At 33.4% G+C, this 14,541-nt stretch overlaps 1 protein-coding gene across 1 annotated transcript in view; it reads right to left on the bottom strand.

Annotated features, from left to right (window-relative positions):
* The window catches only part of LOC134681447 (uncharacterized), a 51,651-nt gene extending 37,110 nt beyond the window's left edge, over positions 1 to 14,541 (bottom strand). The window contains exons 1-7 of the mRNA XM_063541079.1: positions 14,453 to 14,541; positions 12,456 to 12,590; positions 11,532 to 11,611; positions 10,872 to 10,943; positions 10,265 to 10,412; positions 5,708 to 5,848; positions 3,331 to 3,407 (exon numbers count right to left, since the gene is read on the bottom strand). Coding sequence (XP_063397149.1) covers positions 3,331 to 3,407; positions 5,708 to 5,848; positions 10,265 to 10,412; positions 10,872 to 10,943; positions 11,532 to 11,611; positions 12,456 to 12,590; positions 14,453 to 14,489 — 690 coding nt within the window. The 5' untranslated portion in view covers positions 14,490 to 14,541. The remainder of the gene's footprint in view (positions 1 to 3,330; positions 3,408 to 5,707; positions 5,849 to 10,264; positions 10,413 to 10,871; positions 10,944 to 11,531; positions 11,612 to 12,455; positions 12,591 to 14,452) is intronic.

Below are 14,541 nucleotides of genomic sequence, written 5' to 3'. Positions count from 1 at the left end.
GAAACATTAGATCCTCAAATTACCATTAAGAGACTGTGCCCACTATTGATTAATACTATGGCCTTTTTTTCTTAGGTATAGTTTATAAGATATAGGATGGAAAGTCAAACAAAAAGTTTAAAGTTGATTTTAGGTCGTTTACTTTGTATTTACCTTTTGATACACGCGACAAATGCTAAACACAACATTATAATATAAATATCAAAGTTGTTTGCTTTCATAATGACGTATATCCTACATATCATTGTTCAGCTATGGCGTTGTCAGTTTATATTCAATCTATGAGTTTGACTTTCCCTCTGGTATCTTCCTCCCCTCTTTTGATGATGTTTCAATAGTAAAAATCAATATTTCTCAAACAAATTCTTAATTGTTTTATGCTATGTACAGCCCTCATGAATTTGTACTTGTCATTTCTATACATGACTATGCGGTATAGGATTTCTTTATTGTTGAAGTCGATCTATATAAAATTTTGTAAATATATGTGTCATTTGGTCACTTGTAAAAGTTGTTTTATTGGCAATCATACAAAATATTTCATGATTATTTGATTATTTGATAATCTAGGTCTATATTTTTGAATATTTGATCTGTTTAAAACAAAATAATAATTTACGATTATGTGATTATATTGGCAAAATATGTGTGATCATGTAATTTCTTGCACACCCCACGAGGGACCCCTCTTCTTTTTTTATATTTACGTACCTGTTGGGAGACCCAGATGGTTATGTGGATGTACTGCTGCAGTTGTTTTGTGTACAATTGTACTTGATACACTTTGAGTTGTTAACGGGACCTGTGTTGTTGATTGTACTGGAGTAGTTGTAGCTGGAACATGATTCCCGTTGCAAAAATCGCTATCGCAGCACACACCATCTAATTGCTTTGCTAGTAAATCCCTGCAGTTCTACATAAATGAAATTTTAAATATACAAAAGTCGAAATTCAATGACAAGTGTTCTCCTTTTACTACACTTCATATTCTCAATTTTATATTGCAATTTATAGTAAATAAGTTCTTACTTTAGTTCTAAGTTGTTCCTCTACGCACATTGATTTATGAACCCGCTCCTACTTCATTTGCAAGATACCCATCAATTGGTTTCTAGAACAACTTTAAAAACTCATAACGAATTTCAAGTATATATTTTATCACGACAAAAGCACTTTTTATAATTTACAATTATAGATCGTAATTAAACTTCCCAAAAACATCAGTTTACATGTTAGAGCATTGGAAACATAATTGTTAGACGCCTTTTATCATATCGTGTGTTGTTGCTCCACTGAAACATGTTCAGGGATTGGTTGATCGTTCAACAAATGTTTATATCTATTATCACCTGCTTGTATCCTCGGCATATCACGAACCTGTAATTATAAGGTTGTCGTTGTGTTCCGTAAGCAAACAAATTTGCTTTTCATCTTTTGTTATGTTCAGCATTTTAAATCAAGCCGTTATTTTCTCTACGATTTAGGTGGGGTTTTTATTTTCTGGTCTTTTTGGAAATTATTTTACGGTAAGGGTTTTGCTCATTGTTGAAAGCCATAATGTTTTCCATAGTTATCCTCGTCATTAGATATCTGAATAGTTTTTGCATTGGCAGTCATAAAACATCTCACTTCCTTACACAACTTCTCAATATTTTGTAACAGATAAAAGAAAATGTTACCCAAATATTAAAGTTGAGCAACAAGTTATTTTTATCAGAGGATCAGATTTAAAATTCAGATTCAAAAGAAAATTTAACCATGCAAATAACTTACTATCGGGTAAGACTTCTTGTTAAATGCATAGTCATTTTATTCAGATGCTATTTATTTGCATTACATTTGAGTTTCGAGTATATGCAATACGTGACCCTCAACAAGTTAGGACACTGTTTTCTTATATAATAAGAATTGCATATGAATCCCACATCTCAAAAACATTGACAATTTATGTAAAATTTGTTTATTTGGTTTTACTTTATCTTAGACTGCGTTTAGGATATGGTTTGTCATTTCGTTTAATATTGTGGAAGATTATAACTTTACTAAACAACTTACCTGTTTAGCAAAACATCCTAATTTATATCCTTGTTTAAAATTGTATACATGACTCTCGACAGCGATACAACTTTCCTTGAAATTGTAAACACTCAATCATTATATGATAAAAATAAAATGGCTGTACCAAAAAGTAAAAACACAAAAATACCGAACTCCGAGGAAAATTCAAAAAGGAAAATCCAAAATCAAAAGGCAAAATCAAAAGTCCAAACACATCAAACGAATGGATAACAACGGCCAAGTTAGGCATATGACAGTTGTTATCTATTCGTTTGATGTGTTTTAACTTTTGATTTAGCCATTATAAGTTATATGGTTCGCTACTGACCCCCTACGGATCAATAGAGGGTGAGTAAAATCCACAGGGGTTAGGCCGGAGGATTTTATTCACCCTCTATTGATCCTTAGTGGGTTAGTAGTTTGGACTTTTACTGCTGCGTTTTGTGGAAAAATGAAAAGTGAAAAACAAAATCATTTATAAATGACGTCACAATTAACGCGTCATGAACCCCCTATGAAATTAACTAACCCCCAACGGTCTCGTAGGGGGTTACTACGTAACGGCGTTAAACCAATCACAACGTGATAATTTACCAGCGGTGCGACAATTTATAAGGGAATTTCGTGTTGAATTTTCCTCGGAGTTCAACGAAAAGTAAAATCACAAAATTACTGAACTTTTAGGAAAATTCAGAAATATTAGATATGTTTTCATCTAGTTTATTTCTAACGATTGTCATCAATATAATGAATAACAGCATTTTTTTCTAGACTATCATATAGGATATTAACATCCGAGAACGTTTTTAAAAACTATCTGAAGTTATTAACATACACATATGTATAGAATTGGTCTTGTCTTCTTTTGTATTGTTTGCATGATGTCTTTTTGACGTTGATGGCATCTTTCTTTCTATGTATATCAATGATCCCAAAAACAATGTTCACAATACGTTTTTGAAGAGTGTTTGTGATCAAAAGATTGAAAAACAAGCGACAGGTCTGATAGCCGAAAGAAAACAAACTCACACCACATCTTCCTATATCTAAAAACAATATTCATTTAACTATTTCTATTTTATATTCTAATATGACGTACTTCTTTCGCTTTGTTAATAAACCAATAAAATGTGTTTGCACATGCGTATATTGATTGTTTCAGATAATGAATTTTATAAATTTGGCATGCAATTAATATATTCCATGTTAAAACTACAATAAAGTATAGTTTGCATCAATTATTTCTTAAACACTGAAGTAAAAATAGCCTACCTCATTTCCATTGCACGTTATTCTGTTTCTGCAATTCCCTGGAAGGTCAACACTTGCACACTCATAGCAAGTCAGAGCTTTGAAAATAAAATGAAAATATGGTAATGTCAATATTCCGATCAACCAATTAAAAATACATTATGAGACTCAGAATCCCTACATGACCTTCTTTTCGTTCTTTTTTTATATTGAATGAGAGAATGATAAAAATGACGTACATTGACATGTTAAGACGTAACTAAATATAATAAACATGATAAACCGAAATAAGATATATTAAGTCAAAACCAGAAGTATCAAGACATATCAAGTGATACCATATTACATCAAAACGGAGCAAAAAAAAGTTTTAAGATTAGTGAAGAAATATCAAATCATATTAAGACGAGTTAATTCTCAGTCAGTCATATCAAGACATATCAAGCCAAGTGAAGATATATATATATCAAGTCCTATCAAGTTGAAGCCATAATAAGACTAGCCAAGATCATCTCAAGACACATCAAAATATATCAAGACATATCAAGTAATATCAAGTTATATATAATTATTTGATATATCAAAACATTCATATGAAGACGTATAAGGATATATATAATAAGACATACCAAGTTTACCAATACTAATCATGCAAAACTAGTCAAAAACATATCAAGTGTGCCAAAACATAGCTTGATAAACCAAAGTATACCAAGGAGTAACTGCAGTAACTAAACGAAGGGCTACGACTAGTCAAAACATATCACGTGTTATGCACTTAAGAACATATCGAGGTAAAGCAAGACATATCAAGACAACCTAAACTACATAAGTGTCCTTACAAACAACGGTATATTGCTGGGTCTTCCAAGTGCTCCACGAAACCCCTTTCTATATTATTAACATCCATTTTATCAGCAATCAAAGACGGGCTTCAAAGTTATTGTGAAACTGCCTATTCTAGAAGTGGCGTGAATCAGATGTGGATACTTAAAAATTCCAAAGATCTTTTAGAGTACATACAATCTAACTCTCTTTCATCTTGCAACAGTATATAAACATTTGACTTTTCTACTCTTTACACAAGTATTCCACATTCCAAACTAAAAGACAAATTAAAAGAGTTGGTATTACTTTGCTTCATAAAAAAGAATGGCCAACGTAGATACAAGTATCTTGTCTTAGGGAGGGATAAATCATACTTTGTAAAGAATCATTCTGATTCAAACAAAAAATTCTCTGAAACCGATATTATCAAGATGCTTGATTTCTTGATTGACAACATATTTGTTACGTTCGGAGGACGTGTTTTTCAACAGACTGTCGGCATCCCAATGGAAACAAACTGTGCCCCTCTACTTGCTGACTTGTTTCTTTATTATTATGAGGCTGACTTCATGCAGGAACTTCTTAGGAAGAAAGATAAGAAGTTAGCAATATCCTTTAACTCTACTTTCCGCTATATAGATGACGTTCTTTCACTAAACAATTCAAAATTTGGTGACTATGTGGATCGCATCTATCCCATCGAATTGGAGATAAAGGATACTACAGATACAGTTAAGTCGGCTTCATATCTTGACTTACATCTAGAAATTGACAATGAGGGTCGGTTGAAGACAAAACTTTACGACAAAAGAGATGATTTCAGCTTTCCAATTGTGAACTTTCCATTTCTAAGTAGCAACATTCCAGCAGCACCTGCATACGGGGTATATATCTCCCAATTGATACGATATTCCCGTGCTTGCATTTCCTATCATGATTTTCTTGATAGAGGGTTACTGCTCACAAGGAAGCTATTAAACCAAGAGTTCCAAATGGTGAAGTTGAAATCATCCCTTCGTAAATTTTACGGACGCCATCACGAGTTGGTTGACCGTTATGGAATAACCGTTTCACAAATGATATCGGATATGTTCCTTACGTCGTAACTACAATCCCCTTCCCTTTCATGAATTTGACCTACCGAATTAGACTATTTACCGGATTTGTAATCACATAAGCAACACGACGGGTGCCGCATGTGGAGCAGGATCTGCTTACCCTTCCGGAGCACCTGAGATCACCCCTAGTTTTTGGTGGGGTTCGTGTTGTTTATTCTTTAGTTTTCTATGTTGTGTCATGTGTCCTATTGTTTTTCTGTTTGTCTTTTTAATTTTTAGCCATGGCGTTGTCAGTTTGTTTTAGATTTACGAGTTTGACTGTCCCTTAGGTATCTTTCGTCCCTCTTTTAAAGACATAGAACATGTAGATCAATCTAGACATATTTAGAAATGGGAGTCATACAAATCAAGATATATTAAGTTATACCAAGACTAATCAGGATATACGAGACGTAGAAAGACATATGATATTTTCCATATAGTACAAAAGAAATATTTGATATTATACTTACAACATTTGCCACAAGTCTGTGGACACATAGATGCCACACAAGACAGGATGCATCCATTGTTTTCCGACAGATATCGACAAACTTCAGTGTCCTTCTCAAAACAGGCAGAACTAAACCCGTTTGTGTTACCGGAAGGTTGCACTTCATGGAAAAGAAATTAACATAACCCAAATATATTAACAGATGATGATGAATTGGCGAGTAGCGAAGGTACAGAGCAGAACAATAACATGTTATAGCACCTGCGATCACCCCTAGGTTTTGGTGGAGTTCGTGTTGTTTATTCTTTCGTTTTCTATGTTGTGTCATGTGTACTATTGTTTTTCTGTTTGTCTTTTTCATTTTTAGCCATGGCGTTGTCAGTTTGTTTTAGATTTATGAGTTTGACTGTCTCTTTGGTATCTTTCGTCCTTCTTTTATTGGGATATTAAAATTGCTTTGTACTTGATCGGCACACTGAGTCTATTTTAAAGTGTTATCGCGCTATGTAACAGTTTCCAAAAAATCTGTAATCGCATAATACTCTGACACACTATTGTGGTTCCGTTCTGACGAGTCTCAGCTCTTAAGGAGCACATGAAACTTTCCAAGTCTTGGTTTAACCCTTCAGGACATTAAACGTAAAAATCGACGATAAAAGATAGTGCTATTTCATTTTCTATTTTAGTTCCACTTTTGTTTATGATGATCAAATATATTCAATTGTTTTTTTTAAATAAAAGTAATTAAAACATTTAGATCACTTTCATATCTAGAATCAAATTTAGAATTTGACCACGAGGATCGGTTTACTCGTATCTTCCACTTGTCGTATCCACAATCGCGTCCATTAAGATGAACATCACGACGGAAGCAGAAGTGGAATAGGAACTAAGTAGCAATATGGGACTGCCAGGATTTTGTCTGTTGTACCTTAGTGTTCTTAGTGTTGTTTTGTGCATTGTTATTTATGCGGATTCTATTTTTCCTTTAGACATGGTAATAAACTGGATGTCGACCCCGGTTTATTCAAATCGCATATGATCCCTTTATCCAATACAAGTACTGTAGTTTTCAAACGTGACTTTAACATATACTTACCTTAGACTAATATACAGGTATTTTAATTCATTATAATTCATAAAAATTAAAATTAAAAACCTACCCGGAATTATCGTTGGAAGAGTTATTTAATCGGGTTCCTCGTACTTATTGCATATGATCCCTTTATCCAATACCAGTACTCACCCTGTATAACCCCGATACAGATGAAACCGGACGTTGACGCGTTCGAATCGAACACACCGTGTAACACTGAGTTCAGACAGTAAGAGATTCATACTTTTAAAGACAATCTAATATCTATTCTTCGGATATTTTGCTCCAATATATTATTTGCCATAATACTCATTAGTTAGTGAAAGCTTTTTCAAAAATGTGACATTTTTATATACAAACATCAAAAAACGCATGACGATATCAATAATAAAACGTGCTTGGTATTTTTAAACATTCAAAACTTAACGTTTCTCATACCTCATAGTTTTTAAAACATAAATTTTTGAAAACTTCATAGTATAAATTAACAAACTTATAAAGGTCATTTGTTTATGTTGTATCTAGAAACAAAAATATACACGTTTTAAAGTGTCTTTATTTTCTCGGTGTGTACGCTTCGTTGTCATTACACCTTTTTATACTGTACGCTTCGTTGACACAATATTGCGTTTGTCAATGAATTTTGCATGTATTTAATTATGCATTGATATGATTATGATCAATATGCATGTTTGAAAATAATAATTTACCACCATAACATACAGACAGCAACTCATTATGTCCGTTGTATTGTCGAAAAACTCTTGGAGGAAATTGTTACATGTAAAAAATTCTCATGTCTACGAAAGTGTGAATTGGTAGGAAAAATTTAAATACAATAACTCGACAGATGCAACTATGACTAAGCGAACAGATACACACTTCCCATTTCTAATTTGATAGCATTTTTGAAAGTGTTTACGATACGACAGTCAATGTACGATTAGGTGGTTGGTTGGGTGCCCGCTAACATGTTTTATCCCGCAATTTTCTGTATGTGCCTGTCCAAAGCCAGGAGCGTGTAATTCAGTAGTTATATCTATTGTTTTGTTCACTATTTTGTGCTTAAATTGGGCCGTTAGTTTTCTCGTATGAATTGTACTACATTTGTCATTTCGGTGTGTTTTACAGCGGTGTGGGCTTTGTTCATTGTTAGAGGCCACCTATAGTTGTTCATTTTTGTTTCGTTTGGTCTCTTGCGAAGAGCTGTTTCAATACTACATCTACTTTTTGATATGGAAAGCAATCAAAAACAATCAATGAATTACATGTTAAGACTATTGGCCTGAATCTCAGAGGCGGGTTCTAGGGGTCATAGATTACCATAGAGTTACATTAAGGCTAAAGAATATGTGTATACAATGAACATGTAACTGATAGCCATCAATAGTAATACAGTTACTTTAATATGAAGATATGAAGACGTAGAGACAATTCTTAATATTAACTGGTTTGCTTTCTACAAAATGTGTTTGTGTTTGTTTAATTTTTAAGGTATAAAGATATGCTTAAATTCCTCGAACATTACAGTCTATCTACTGTGGTGTAAAGGTATAAAGACGTCCGGAATTACGTCAGGGATGTTATGACTGCCACTGGATAAACTGATGTATATTCCCATCCACACAATTAAACGGGTGGCCAACTTCGGTCAGAAAAAGACCAAAGTGATCATATCTAAAAGTATATTTCCTAGCTACCCTTCACCAAATTCTTTCATAAATAAAGAAATAAAAATAAAAAAATATTTTAACCATTGATTCGTCAATTAGTTTATTTAGCGCTGTTTGGCAGGAATGACCTTGTCTGAAACCTGACATGAACATTAATTTAAGAGTATTGACAATATCTTGGTTGTTATAAACCGTTTGATTTTCATACTGCATTTTAGGTGCGAAACTATTATCCTCTTTTGGATACTGTTTATATTTGGCATTGTTCAAGTTCATGCGTTTTATTACGTCTTTACCTAAAAGCGTAGGATATACGGATTAACACTTAAGGTACAAGATTTACTTCTAAGTTCGCTTTGAAATAACTTTCAGTTACTACAATTACTTCTTTATCGATATTTATGTATACAGTTTGTGTGCGTTTCTACCGACATTTTGAGTTTAGACAATTGCAACTGAACTTTTTTATCATGTTGTGCTATAACACTAGTGTCTTAGGTTAATGAGTTGGTTGGGGCGCACATGTTTAATCCACCGCACTTTTTTTTGTCGGTCCAACGTCAGGATTCTGTAGTCAATTGGTTATATAGAGCTGTCGGTTTTAAGTTTTCATATTTTTTTTTATATCGGGGCCTTTTTAGCCGACTTTATGGTATAGGTTTTCCTCATTGTTAAATGTTGTACATTGGACTATAATAATTGCTTTATACACCAACTTCATTTAAACTTTGTTGGAAAGTTGTCTCACTGGCCATCGCACCACATCTACAAAGCTTTATATGTAAAAACAATATAATAAAAAAATAAAGTAGTTGGAATGCCATCTATGGCGTTCGGCAAATTAAGTTCCACGAGCTCCTACATGTATGTCTGCTTTCGTCTAGACGAATTTGGACCAACATCTGCATTTGGAAGAGCCTCAAATTGCGAAAAGGAAGTCATTAAAGTTTAAATGACTGTACTATACTTTTTGAAACTCTATTTCCTCTGGAATATATCTATTAACTGTTGATTTCATCTGGAATAACATTGAAATTCTCAATTTTCAATAAAAACATTCCAAGCAGATGTACGCTGGTTAAATATATCAATTTTGGCTTTGTATGACAGATATTTAAAGTTCAACTTCTTTGACTAAGTTAACAGATAAACATTAACAAAAAAATACGGAAAAAGGGTCGCCGACACCATCTCGAAAACCTTGACAAGAAATTGATTTGTGGTGGTTTTGTCAACGAACTGTACAGTGATTATTTCAAAACGCACAACGAACGCGACACATTTGGTGGAACGAACAATACAGTCAGAGAAAATTTATTTTGTATGATATTGCGTATATTCTAAGTTCTGGGGCACATTTGAAGGCACGTAGTAATTCCATGTATAGTTATTTAGTAATGCTTACAGTATTAATACGCAAAGGTGTATGCACGAAATGATATTCAGCATTGGTTACATCATAAACCGTATGAAATTGCACCATGTCTGTGCGTTTTGCATCTAGCAGTGTTATCAAACGTTTTATACAATATCTAAAACTTACAACAACTGTATAATTGAAAAAATAAACTAACATACACATTGACATATTTATATATACTCAAATAAATCGTAGAAAGGCATTCAAAGTTGTTGTCATCCAAAATATTGTCCTGATCATCGCTTCGAACGCGTCAACGTCCGGATTCATTTGTATCGGGGTTATACGGGGTGGTACTGTAGTTTATAAAGGTGACTTAAAAATATACTTACCTTAGACTAATATACAGGTATTTTAATTCATAATAATTCATAAAAAAAAACATACCCGGAATTGTCGTTGGAAGAGTGATTTTATCGGGTTCCTCGGACTTATTGCATAAATCTGAAGAACAACAGCCTCCAACTAAATCAACATCTCGTTTGAATTTTGACTGAGTGGGTTGTGGCTGAACGCCAAACAAATCATTACATACCTATTATAACAATTAAAAACTAGAAATAATAAGATGCGATATGAGGGTCAATAAAACAACTATCCATCCAAGACAAAGTATAAAAGCAAAACAATCAAATGTCAAAGTATGAACTTTAACATCGAGCCTTGATCACACCGAACAGCTAGTTATAAAAGGCTACAAAATGACTACTGCAAAACAAGTCAAACGGTCTAACCTTTTTCAAACAATTTCCTTATAATAATGGATTCTATTTTTTATATTACAAAATAGACTTATTTTTTTTTTTAATTCTGAACACATATGGTTGATTGTTGGTTGCGTCACGTATTGTGTAACATATCTCATGCATGTTCAGGAAGATTATTCGAATCTAAAACTCTCAATATTTGTATCTTGTTTCGTGTACTACTGGATTTTTTCTAGTAGCTCTGCATGTGTCTTCTTTTAAACACGTACAACTTATCAAATACTTGCCAATGTATCTACACATCCAAGCTGGAACTTCTTCTCAAGAGAAGTTGTTACTGTTTGACTTACAATGCAGGACTGAAACCAACATCATATTGATATAACAATAAAATTATGATAGTAGAAAGAAAAGAAAACCAATTCAACCGAACGAGAGATAAGAATATAAAGATGAAACAATCAATTTCTTATATCTGTTATGCAATTAATTGTAAAGTTTTCTTTTATTGATTTTGATGTATTTTTGATGATTGTTTTGTAAGTCCATTATCATTTAACAAAAAATGGAGGATTTAGATTAAAAAAGTATATATTTAAATTCAGCGTGCTGTCTTATGTCGTACCGTATATTTGTTTGTATTTTTTTTGTTGAAAATAAATGAAATAAAGAACTAAAATATGATACATAAACGTATTTCATTTTTATTTTCGTTTAAAATTGTGGTTATAACATGTATAAGGCCTACATTGTATTCTATATAACATTTTACTTCCAGGTCTGCTTTTTCGCAATTGCAGAATGTTTGGTTTTTTCGTATATCGCATGAACGGTTTACCAATAGCAGCATACATAGAATTACAGTATGATATTTAAGCCGTAAGAGTTTGCTGTACATGCGCTAAGGATAATACCATTTGATGTCTATTTAATTGAACTACACTTACCATTGACATATTGCCACATTGAACTGTTTGATTACAATCTGAAGGATGATCTACATGTTCACAAGAATAACATTTCAGGGCTAAAATGAAAAAAAATCTATTATTTAAATCTGACGAAGAGCGGTGTTACTTCTATAGTAAAGAAACTGACTATGCAATGTTCACCCTGTCGACAAAACTGGAAACGATCCGTTTGTACTGCATATAATTTCCTCTTTGATTTTTTTCTTTCTTCTTTATCTTTATGGGTTTGTACTTTCAACACGGATTTACGCGTCTTAATTTTTTTTACTTAATAATATTTATATAAATATTTTATATGGTCTGTCAAATTATTTATCAGATATCGATGACATTTAGTTAGACAAAAAATATTAAATCCAATGACCTTAAAAGAGAAATCATTATATTAAGAGTAAATACGCTATAAAACTCGCAATTAGTAGGTTATTAACAAATAGTATGTTAAAGGTGAACTGTAGGAGTAGGAAATCACATTAAACTAGACACCCTTTAATACTTACGACACAGGCCACAGATACTAAGAAAGAGAGTTGCAAAACAGTTGTCCTGACACATGTCTTGTTTAATGGCAGCTAATCTTTGACAACCTTTAATACTTACGACATAAGCCACAGGTCCTAGGACAGAGAGTTGCCAAATAGTTGTCCTAACACATGTCTTTTTTGATGGCAGCTAGTCTTTGACACCCTTAAATACTTACGACACATGCCACAGGTTCTAGGACAGAGAGTTGCTAAACAGTTGTCCTGACACATGTCTTGTTTGATGGCAGCTAGTCTTTAACACCCTTTAATACTTACGACATAGGCCACAGGTGCTAGGACAGAGAGTTGCCAAATAGTTGTCCTGGCACATGACTTGGTCAATGGCAGCTAGTCTTTGACACCCCTTTCTACTTACGACATAGGCCACAGGTTCTAGGACAGAGAGTTGCCAAACAGTTGTCCTGACACATGTCTTGTTTAATGGCAGCTAGTCTTTGACATCCTTTAATGTTTTGATCTTCGCAGTTGCTTGCGCTACACACCACTAGAACTAAGTTTGAGTGACATTTAAGAATAATGTAATATAGAAAGGTATCGCAAAATAATATCCTCGCAAATTTGTATACATTTTCCTATAATGTTATAGATCAAATTCTGCAAGTCTAAGAATTATGAACAATTAAATAAAAGTTTCAAATTTATCGCATTTTTTGTACAATTCGCTGTATGTTTCATTTTGAATGTATCTCAACATACCGAAACAAATAAGTAATTATTCAAACATCTTAAGTTTAAAACTAAACATTCTTAGTAGATAATCTAAAATTGAATAAGATACCTTGACGTTCTCTATTATAATGTGTGGGGCCTTGGTGGCCGATTGGTCTGAGTAGTTACTACTGTAATCACTAGCCAGTCAACACTGAGGTTGTGAGTTCGAACCCTGCTCTTGCTGGTGCAATCGACTCCAATCTTAATTGATGTCGAGATTATCTCGGGGGTAGCGATGTTGCTTAGTTTGTACATAACAATTTGCAACGTTGGCGACTACAATGACGTCGTCGTGGGTTCTTTTGAGTTGTTATATTAGCGAAAAAATCATACTTTTAACCTCCACATTTATGTTACCGTGACCAATGGCTTCACGCAAGCTCAATTCGATAAGATCCGGGAACAGAAGTGCTATTACAAAACTTATTCAGAATATAGATGCAACGAAGCAAGTTACAGATTTCGATCCAGAAGAATTGACCGCAATATTAGAAAACCTTATCTAATGCCAAAGTTATTGGAGAACTTGAATAAACAATCTATTCATATTGGAGACATAGTTCACATACATAATGAATCGCCTAGAGTCAATTGGAAACTAAGTATTGTACATGAACTTATCAGATGCAATGATGGACTTGTACGGGCAGCACGAATACAGACAAGCAATGGTGAGACATCCCGACCAATCGTTAAACTATTTTCGTTGGAGGTATCGGGGACACTTTCGGATGCTATACGCGATCACACTGACGAGAAACACACATGAAGACACAACGCACAGACCGAAACGAAATGCAAGCATCAAGGCCCGGGAGAGGATACGAAAGTGGATAACCAACGAAGACGAAAAAGATGAAGAAGACTAGTTAACAATTTTAAAAAGGACATTCAAATTTTCAATTTATGTGGAGAAGAACTTAGTTAATTCAATTTATTTAATTCATCGAGATAGAGACTTTTTTAATTTGATTTATTTACAAATATGGACAGTTAATGTGAAATTTAAGATTATTTGCACGTTGGTTTTTTTGTTGTGGCTTCGTCGACTAATTAAAACTAGCCGCCACGAAATAGCCTACATGCGATGCTGAAAAGTTGCGTCAAAACACCACAAAAATAGAACAAATCTATTATAATGTCAATCAGTTGCTCCAGTGGAAGTTATGTAACGGCTTGTGTTTACAGCAAAGCATGAACTACTGAAGCTTTCAGATCACACGAGTTCAACTTGGTATATTTGGTGTGGGCCATGTTGCACTGACTTGCACTAAGTTTTCTGTTATATGTTGGTTATGTATTTTTTTTATTATTATTTTGTCATATTTTTTTCAAACCTATTGAGGGTTTCATTTACTTGAAACTTAATACGAAAAGGCAAATTCAGCAATTTTTAAATGTATAAAGGTACACCCCTCAAAAAATGTTGACAGTGAGGCCATTAAAATTGGGGTTTTAACTTTGTTTAGTAACAGTTAGCCCCGTGTATGAGTTTCATAATACTAGGTTCTGGCAAACTAAAGTTTGTAAACAGTAGCCAATTTATACGAACAATGGTTAATATTAATGTCCCCATCACCTAACAGTGTGTACATAACAGAACATGTGCAGTTTAAATCTTCAATGGAAAGTTCATCTTACCAAATGCGCTTAATGTAATTCCGTAAATAAATATCATGACTTTACTTAGAGATCGATCCACCTTATGAACATGTACATGTGTACTTATC

The sequence above is a fragment of the Mytilus trossulus genome, chromosome 8, assembly GCF_036588685.1.
Source record: "Mytilus trossulus isolate FHL-02 chromosome 8, PNRI_Mtr1.1.1.hap1, whole genome shotgun sequence".
NCBI lineage: Eukaryota > Metazoa > Mollusca > Bivalvia > Mytilida > Mytilidae > Mytilus > Mytilus trossulus.
This window is presented reverse-complemented; position numbering and strand designations above follow the sequence as displayed.